The sequence below is a fragment of the Mus pahari genome, chromosome 3 (genome assembly GCF_900095145.1).
Source record: "Mus pahari chromosome 3, PAHARI_EIJ_v1.1, whole genome shotgun sequence".
Classification (NCBI taxonomy): Eukaryota; Metazoa; Chordata; class Mammalia; order Rodentia; family Muridae; genus Mus; species Mus pahari.
This window is the reverse complement of record NC_034592.1, coordinates 87,809,079-87,818,407: the sequence shown is the minus strand read 5'-3', so window position 1 is coordinate 87,818,407 and position 9,329 is coordinate 87,809,079. Positions and strand designations below refer to the sequence as shown.

At 52.5% G+C, this 9,329-nt stretch overlaps 1 protein-coding gene across 1 annotated transcript in view; it reads right to left on the bottom strand.

The window, feature by feature from the left end:
* Positions 1 to 1,809: 1,809 nt before the first annotated feature.
* The window catches only part of Abtb2 (ankyrin repeat and BTB domain containing 2), a 152,359-nt gene continuing 144,839 nt past the window's right edge, over positions 1,810 to 9,329 (bottom strand). Inside the window, exons 14-17 of the mRNA XM_021193332.2 lie at positions 8,681 to 8,771; positions 4,859 to 4,927; positions 4,105 to 4,218; positions 1,810 to 3,065 (exon numbers count right to left, since the gene is read on the bottom strand). Coding sequence (XP_021048991.1) covers positions 2,868 to 3,065; positions 4,105 to 4,218; positions 4,859 to 4,927; positions 8,681 to 8,771 — 472 coding nt within the window. The 3' untranslated portion in view covers positions 1,810 to 2,867. The remainder of the gene's footprint in view (positions 3,066 to 4,104; positions 4,219 to 4,858; positions 4,928 to 8,680; positions 8,772 to 9,329) is intronic.

Sequence of the window (9,329 nt, the reverse complement as noted above, 5' to 3'; positions counted from 1 at the left end):
TACACACACAGGTGTATACACACGCCCCCCCCCACACACACACAGAATGACATCTGTAAAGCTCTTCTGTCTCAGGAGAAGTCACAGTCATAGTGAAGTCAGATGGGCCAGCTCTGCATATGTCACCAGGATGGGGAACAAAGAGGGTTCCTTCATGGTCTCCTCACCCCTAAGCTATAAGGGGCTAGTGTCCGCCTGTTCTCACTGCTCATCTGGTCTTGACAATCTGAGAGGATGCTGGAGTGACCAAGCGATTGCGCGTGTGCACCGAGGCTAGGAGAAGGGAGCACAATCTCTGGGAACTTTCTGGTTTGCCAACCCTTTGTCTACACAGGGGGCTCTTACGAAGAAAGGAACCCAGTTTAGTATAGAGAGCACAGCATCAGGAGAGGCTGGAACCAGGGAAGGCCATAAGCCTTGAGTGCCTAGTGTTTGCCTTGGAGGCCCAGGAATAACCCTGGTGGCTTCCAAGTTGGTATAGAGGTCTCAGGCCCTAGTCCTGATGTATAAATAACTGCCTTGTCTGCTGTCCCTGGGTTCATTGCTTGTACATCCAGCCTTTGTGACCCAAGGACTCCTATAAGAAGTCAACTTTGTTCGTTCTTGTCTAGCTGCTAGTAGCAACAGACTGACAGCTTAGAAGTGGCTCTCATGGTCTTGAGTTGCTGTCCTGGGGTAACTGATCAAACACCCCTGTTGCTATTAGTGTTATGTCCTAGGAAGAGTTAACTTTTCCCCCCACAGAAGTGTGTGTGTGTGTGTGTGTGAGTGCGCGCGCTAGAGGGCACCACACGGGGTGTCCTGCTCCTGTCATTCTCTACTTTATTCCCTTGAGAGAAGGTCTCTTACTGAACTGGAGCCAGGGTGGCAGCCACAAGCCCCAGTGATCCTGTCTCTGGCCCCCACAGTCCTGACGAGGGCCACAGGGCTGCATGTGTTTACACCAAGATTTTCACATATGTACCCTTATGTTCCACACCAAGTGCTCTTACCCGTCTCTCCTATCTCCAGCCCCTCTGTTTTTAAAAATGATTAAATATTTGTTTAAAAGTGCCTGTTTAATATGACCCTAGGGGGCTAACTCCTCATCTAATCCTAACACCTGCAGAGGAACAGGTTGGAGCCAGTTGTAAGCGGACATGCCTTTTCAGCTAGGATCAGCTCTGCTGGAGGTGGAGTGGTGAGGCACAAACCCTTCCAGAACAGACATTCTGCTGCTCCTCCTCCACACAGTGGTGCTGGGGACTGCATCTCCTTCCTGTGGCCCCCAGAGGGCACTGTGGTGCGCATATGCACAGGACGTCCTCACTGCTGAGTCCAGAGCCCCAGAGTGAAGTGCAAGCCATTCTGCCTGCCCTCTACCCAAAAAGACCTAGGAAACGGGTCTCTCTGGTTTCTGAAGTCTACATTCTTTTCCAGGATGCTACTTAAGTGGTAGCCTCCACTCCCACTGATCTTAACAAGAACTAGGGGTAGGAGGGTGGTATATTTAACAAAGATTCCTAGCCCAGGAGCCTGAGCCATAAGGCCAGAGAAAGCCACAGGTGGGCCTCCCCAGTGTCCTGCTCTGTCTAGCCCATTGGCACATCAACTTTTCATGCGCCTCATTTCCCAGGTGAAGAAATTGGCCAATCCGAGGACAGAGTCAGAGTGATACCAGACAAGTGAGTAGCTAGGTATATGGTAGCTCTGCTGTGGGGTTTTCCTGCCCAGTGGGACCGACTCGGCTCTGGGTTCCCCATGGTCCAGCGGGGCTCCTCTGCAACTCTGAACTCCTAGGCAATCTTTTACCAGGAGCAGATGCCAATGTCAATGTTAATGAGTGTTTATTGTTGATAAAACCATAGCACATTTACAGTAAGTAACAACATTAAGGTATAGTTACAGTATCATACAATATTACAGCAATAAAATACCATTCATTCCTTTGTACATCCCGCACAAGCAGCAAGTTGAAAATACCTTTCCAGGACTGCGAGCCCTGGGGGCTTCTGAGGAATAAATAGTTTCTAAGGTAGCTGTTCTTGACGCTGTCCCAGCATCTGTCCACAAACAGGCCAGAGGATGGGGAGCCAAGGCTGAGGACAGGAGGGGAAGGGACACAGCCTCTCTTCCACCGAGGTCCTGTCCTTCATGCCCCAGAGTCACAGATCCCAGGTGACAAGTGTGCTCTTGCACCCCTGCCCTGAGTGGAAGGCGCTCTGCTGCCTCAGCCTGCAGACACATGAGCTAGGCCGGACCCAGAACTGACCTCGTCACTTTGGCTGCCAGCTGTAGCAGCAAGAGCTGAAGTCCTTGAGTTCCTGTTCTGTAGCCCATCATCCCCTCAGCTCAGAAGCTCTGAGCTCAGACTCTTAACTTAGTAGTCTTGTGGGGAGGGCCACTAGAGGTCCAGTCTTCACAGACAGGGGCCACCAGCCCTTTCAAAGGCACAGCTTGGAGGACAGGATTTGGAAAGCCTTTCTTTCCTCTCTGTTTAGGAAAACGAAGCATACCAGCTACTGCAACCAGTGGCCTGGGACTCAGGATCCATTTTCTATATTCATAAGAATGCCCATGCTCCTAACAGCCCTGCCAGGATGGCGAGCGCTGGAGCTGAGGTGAGCTTGCTGCTGAGCCACTGGAGGGGAGAGGGCACAGGGTGGACCTCAAGGTGCAACTATGTTACACCCCTTGCCAGTTACTGGTTGAGCAACAGTGAAGTGGACTCTGTCCACAAGGGTCAGTCAACACCACAGATGGTTATCTAGAGGGAGAGCAGGAAGTACCCAAAGCTGGCAAGCCTCCCTCTACTGGGGGTCACTGGTGGTTTCTGGCCTTAGCAGACCTTTGCACGCCCTCAGATAACAGTCCCCCTCCACCCTGCCTCACACCCGGGAGGTGACGTAGACAGAATGCACTCGTTCAGCGAGGGTGCTCTGCAGATCCTGCAGTGGGTCCAGGCCCTGGACTTTGCTGCTTCGGCCGTAGATGAGCTGCCGGAAGGCATCCTGCTCCAGCAGGGCCTTCATGTGCTTGAGGAAGAAGCCTTCACAGAAGAGGGCCAGCTCCGGGGCGTTGTGGATCTGCGGGTAGAAAGAGACGTGAGGCCCGTGGCCTTCCTATAGCCTTCTCCATCCCCAGACCTGCCCTAACCTACTCACCCACTCACAAGAGGGCTCAGCTTAAACCTGGGGAGATACCTCTTGAAGCCACCTCTCCTGTGTGAGTACCTCCTGGGAGTACCTGGTTCAAGTCTCAGTTGTGTCACCAAGAATATTAATGAGTCCCTGGCCCCTACCTTTTCCCTCCCCTATGTCACAAATGATAGCTTTATTGAACAGCTCCTTTCCTAAGGGCAGTGACTACACACTGCCCAGCATAAGGCTCACGAGCATCATGGGCGATGCTCCAAGGCTGTGCTAATGCAGAAAATATCAAGCATTCACTCCCAGTCTGCCTCTGAGCAGGGCATGGAGTCCCTCTGAGGCTCTCTTGGAGCTAACATGCAGGGGGATAAAACCTGAGAAACGAATGAGACAAGCCAGGTGACGACAGACGGACAGTAAAGGCTGGGAATGCCTGAGGCCTGGGGACATGATGAAGACATGGGACTGGTTGGTCTTTGAAAGTGCTTTGCAGAAAGGGGGAAGGGTTGTCTCAGGAGGGTGGGATGCTATGAGTCTTGTCAAGCTTGCTATGGGCTGGCGACTTGGTTTGCAGGCAGCCATTAAGTAGGGGGATAGCATGGCTTCATACTTTTGAAAGAAACATGAGGTTCACACATAGGGAAGACAGGATGTGGAGAGGCCATGAGGATGCTACTCCCAAAGCAGAACTGAGGGTAGCTGAGTGGGACGTGAGGAAAGCGGGCTTCAGAGGTAGCTGGCCGAGATGTGAGATGGCTCTAAGCCATCTGACTTCTGATTTGGGGCCTGAGCCAATGTCAGGGCCCGGCTGGCAGCAGGAGCCACAGGCTCCAGGTGGAGCTTTAAGTTCCCTCGGCCACTCCTCTGCCCTTCATGTGGTCTGGACACATGCATTTCATCTCCTGCCTGTTGTCAGTGCTGTGACAGGGCCCTGCAAAGAAGAGAGGGGAAGTGGCTGACTGTCCCCAGCACTGACCTTAGCGTATTTGTAGGTGTTGACAGCACTCTCCACGCTAAGGGTCTGGGAGCACAGGATCTCACAGTGTCTCTGCAGGGCATCCAGCTGGAACAGGTTGGCAGCTGACAGCAGCTAGTCAGGGGGAAAGCAGGCCTCTTAGAAGTGAAAGCATCGCCGGGCCTGGTGGCGCAGGCCTTTAATCCCAGCACCCGGGAGGCAGAGGCAGGCGGATTTCTGAGTTCGAGGCCAGCCTGGTCTACAAAGTGAGTTCCAGGACAGCCAGGGCTATACAGAGAAACCCTGTCTCGAAAAACCAAACAAACAAACAAACAAACAAACAAACAAACAAAAAAAGAAGTGAAAGCATCCTCGTTACGTCCCAGGACCCAGCCCTCCTGCCAAACTAGTCTGAGAAGAGATGGTTCCCTTGAAATGGTCCTGTTCTAGATCATCTTGGTACAGCTGGGGTTTGAGAGGTACAGGATAGGCACAGGTGTGGGCTGAGATTTCTGACCTCCAAAGAGACCTTGGGCTGCAAGTTAGAGTGAGCCCCTGGGCCATGGACCACTGGTGAGCAGGAGATTCGGCCACTGCCTGTTGCTCCTGGGCTGAACCCCACGGGCGTGCCAAGAAAGCTGGGCTTGGAGGTGTGCCCGATACCTGTTCTGTCTCCAGAAGTGCCCTAATTTCAGATGACAGGTCTCTCCACATGGATCCGAGATCAGGGCTGAGAGGACACTAGAGGACACGAGGCTACACGCCCTTCTCTTACCTGCAGGATGTCAGCAGTGGGGATCTCCATGGACTCTGTCCCTCCATAGTATAGGTACTGCATCAGCATCTGCAGTGGAAACGGACTTGCGTAAACACCACCCGTGTGGTGCTGCACAGCTATACTGCCAGCTCTGAGACCCTCTGGCTCCTTGCCATGACAAGGAACCTATCCCCATGAGAGCTCTGTAGCCCAGGAGGGAAGATGTCTTTCCTCAAGTCACTCTGGTTTGTTATTCTAAAGCAGGGCTGCTACCCCCACTCCCACCCCACTCCCACTACATGCTCACTGCTTTTGTCCAAAATGTATGAACCCGGTGTGCTGGTACATGCCTACAGTCCCAGCATTCAGGAAACTTAGATGGGAGGATTGGCCAAGTTTGAGGCCCAGCTTGGACCATACATCACCAGGGCAGCCAGGGACACCCTACCTCAGAGCAAAGCAAAAGTATAAAATAAACTCTATGAATGGCCAGGCATGTTGGTATAGATCTGTAATCCAACACTGAAGAAGGAAGGTTCAAGGCTAGTCTGGTCTACATAGTGAGACCCTGTCTCAGAAGCAAATAAGACTATATGGGGGGCTGGCGAGATGGCTCAGCGGTTAAGAGCACCAACTGCTCTTCCAGAGGTCCTGAGTTCAAATCCCAGCAACCACATGGTGGCTCACAACCATCCGTAATGAAACCTGAGGCCCTCTTCTGGTGTGTCTGAAGACAGCTACAGTGTACTTACAGATAACAATAAATAAATCTTTTTTTTTTTTTTGGTTTTTCGAGACAGGGTTTCTCTGTATAGCCCTGGCTGTCCTGGAACTTACTTTGTAGACCAGGCTGGCCTTGAACTCAGAAATCCGCCTGCCTCTGCCTCCCAAATGCTGGGATTAAAGGTGTGTGCCACCACCGCCCGGCTACAATAAATAAATCTTAAAAAAAAAAAAAAAAAAAAAAAAGACTATATGGAACTGAGGGTGAGTAGAGGAACAACTGTCTAAGCAGGCCAGATTCTGTTACCTTGGCAGACCTCCTCAGGAAAAGAAGTGCTCGCTCTGCTGCCTGGCTGAGATCTGTGCCTAGAGCGCTCAGGAAGTGATTCCATGGGAGAGCCCAGGAATGGGCAGCTATATTGAGTTTGAGGTTTACATCACTAATATTGCCATTACACTGGAACCCGGTGAGGTTCCCAGTTAGAAGAAGGAAAACAATTCTCTCTGGTTGGCTGAAGAAACAGCCCCAGCAAGGTGCTGGCAGGCGTGAGAGTAAACAAGGCTCCAGCAGGCACAGCCAGGCTCTGTTAGGACCGGCCCTCAGGCTGCAGAGGCACCAGAGGGTCTAGGAGAAAACCTGACAGCAGAGCGGCAGCTCAACCAGGTACTGGCAAGCTCCCATCAGGAAGCCAGACTCCCAAGGCTTCTGCGGCCCCAGCTGGAGCCTGCACAGCCATCATACAGTGGCTCAGTAGTCTGTCCCCGTGAGTCCTCCGTGCCTCCTTAGCCAGCAGGACAAAGTCTCAGCCCCGGGATCCCCCCACTCAGTTGGGACAGTGGTGGATGTAGCTGGGCAGTAGAGTGCTTCTCCAGCAAGCAGGAGACCCTAAACTTAATCTCTAGTACTAAAATAAGAAACATCTCAATTTCTTATACTATGGATGTGTTGGAGTACATACATTAAAATACTTTGGAAATGCTGGAGTAAATAAAGTTAGATGGGCCCAGGGGATCCACAGAATAAGGCAGGTAGATGTCCTGAGCCTGATCTGGCTAAGTGGCTAACCCTGGGTGGGAGCTGAGGGTAGCATTTACAAGGCTTGTGTGTGCTGCCCTGGTAGGCTACTGTCCCCATTTACCCTCCACAGGAGCTGCCAGCCTGGCCTGGCACAGGTGACCTTGCTCTGCCCCAAGGCTGAGCCCACACATCTCTCGACCTTTCCACCAATCCCTGCGGCTCTCCAGGACCATCCTACATCTGAGCATGGCTGCAGTCACCTGGACTTTGGGCTTCTAGAGCTGTGTCTCCCCAGGGTAGAGGGAGAGAAGGCCAAGCCCCGGCCTGCCTCCCTGGCTCGTCCTTTAGTTACCGTGTTCCCACTCCCACCTGTTCTCCCTCCTCGTCCCATGACTTTTCCATCTCGTTGTCAAGCTCTTATCAAATCCAAGTCTTTCCTTGCCTTCGTGTCACTTCCCACCAGTGTTACCTTAAACAAGCTACTCAATCTCTGACCCCTCGTCTGCCAAGAGGGGAGCGGAGCTCGGACTGCTGTGAGGCTTAAGTGAGGAGCAGGTGGAAGCCTGAATTCAGCATGTCTAAGAAATGTCTGGTGAGCTGCTCTCATGCCCAGTGACCCGAGGGTAAAGCCCAGGATTCACAGTAGAAGGAGCAAATCTGTACACACTGGCATGCCTTCCCCCTGCACCCCACGACACATAATTTTAAAATGCTAGAAATAAAGTGTCAGCGACCAGCACCACCTGGCCCCCTGGGAGCTTCCTGTGTACAGAAGCTAAGTCTTCCCACTCAGGCTTCAGGGCACAGTCAGTAGTCTGCAGTCTTAACTGGCTGTTGCTACCCCAGCCTGGCTGCCACTTTCCCAGGAAGTGTCCTTTCCTGTTCTGTACACATAAGAGTCACAGCCCTGTCTCACTGAGGGTGGCCTCTGTCCCAGAGTAGCTAATGTGACTAAAGAGGAGGCCAAGGAGGCCGAGGAGGCAGGCACTGCTTTGGACTTCCTGAAGGTCTCACGCTCTGGTCCTCTCTGGCTTCACGCACATGAGCCTTCTGCCTCAGCCTCTGAGGACTGGGGCTGTAAGTGCTTGTCACCACACCTGGCCTTTAGTGTGGTGGCACAGAGGGCCAGGACTGTTACATGGTGGCTCTCTGTACTCCTGAGTGATGGGGCTGGGGATTCTGTGGTCTCTCCCATGGGATCTTACTCTGTGCAGGGCAAGACAGGGCCTAGCACTACCTGCTGCTGCTGGGCCTCTGTGCGGTCATAGCCCTAAAGGGGGTCAGATCTACAGGCCAAGGACCAGCCCCCTAACACAAACACACCTAGGACTTGTAGCCTCCCCCAGCCTTGAAGCAGGCTGATTCAGACATTGCTGCCACTGAGAATGAGACCACCTGGGGTGGGGTCTTCCCACCTAGATGGCTCTATTGTTCTGCCACCTGCTGCTGCTCTTCTCCAAGACACAGCAACCTGCTGAGAGACCCTTGAGATATTCTGGAGACAGCATCCAGCAGATGGCCTATAGGCTGGGGACAGGCGCCAAGAAAGGACTGGTGGGGGATGGGCCTCCCCTCTTTATAAGCTCAGACTCTTAGTCAACTCGAGGGCCTTGATCAGAAAAATATTATGTCTTGGCCTCCATTATTTCTCTCGCTGTTTTCTCCCATACAGCTCCTGCCTCCCACTCAGGAACTCAGTTAGTGTGGCCACAGGCGGCTACAGGACTTTCTGGAAAATCTCTCTCGGCTGAGACTCCAACCCTCCTCATCTGCTGCTGTCTGTTGCTCAGCCTGAACCTTGTGCAAAGCCCTGGGCAGCCTACACCATGGTTGCCTAAGGGCCCAGCCACTGCCTTTCCAACCTGGGGCACAGTGTTCATCCTTTCTATGTCCAGACTGCCTGGATTCCCGAGGTAGCTCTGAAGCCACAGCCTCACAGAGGATCAGTCTGCACGAGGGGAGGACTGAGTGGCTCCCTTGTGGTCACTGACTTGGTAAATCACACAGGCCCTCGGGAAAAGAGGGTCTAGATGCCTAAGGCCCAGGATAGGCTGTGCAGAGGGACTTTCAAGGAGAGAGTAACCCTGAGGCCCACGCACCTGAAAGATGTGGTACTTGATGTCGCTGATCTCAATGGTTTTGCTGCTGTCCCCATCTTGTTCTGATTTGTTGGTCATTAAGGTCTTGAACCTGGAACAAGGAGACAAGGTAGGGTTTGAACATGGCCTGAGCCATTTAAGCTGCTTCTGAGAGATGGAGCACTAAAAGTGACTGCCCTGTTCCCAAACTAATGTTTGGCAGGTGCCATTTTACATCATCCTGGGCTGCTGGGCCCAGCTCTGTTCTGTTCCCCCACTCTCCCCTTGCACGATGACCTATGATGGGAACGCTAGCTCCTTATTCTGGAATACTTCTGTGTTCTAATAGTCAGCTGCTGGACTCTGCTCCTGCTGCACCCAGTCTGGCCCACTTTGTACCCCAGGGGCAGAAGTTATAAGGTCCCCTTGGTCCCTTTTCTCTAGCAGTATGGTCACCTTATATAGCTCTTTCTTCTAAGGCAGATGAAACAAGGTCTAGAAGTAAACAAGACAGTTCAGAGGAAGTTCCCGAAACTTAGAAAAATTCACATCATCTCTCTCAAGGTTATATAAGCAGCAATGACTGCTGGGAAGAAAAGACTGGGCAAGTCAGCCAGGAACTTCAGAGATGCAGGTTTCATGCACCCATGCTAGGATTGCCTCTGGGACA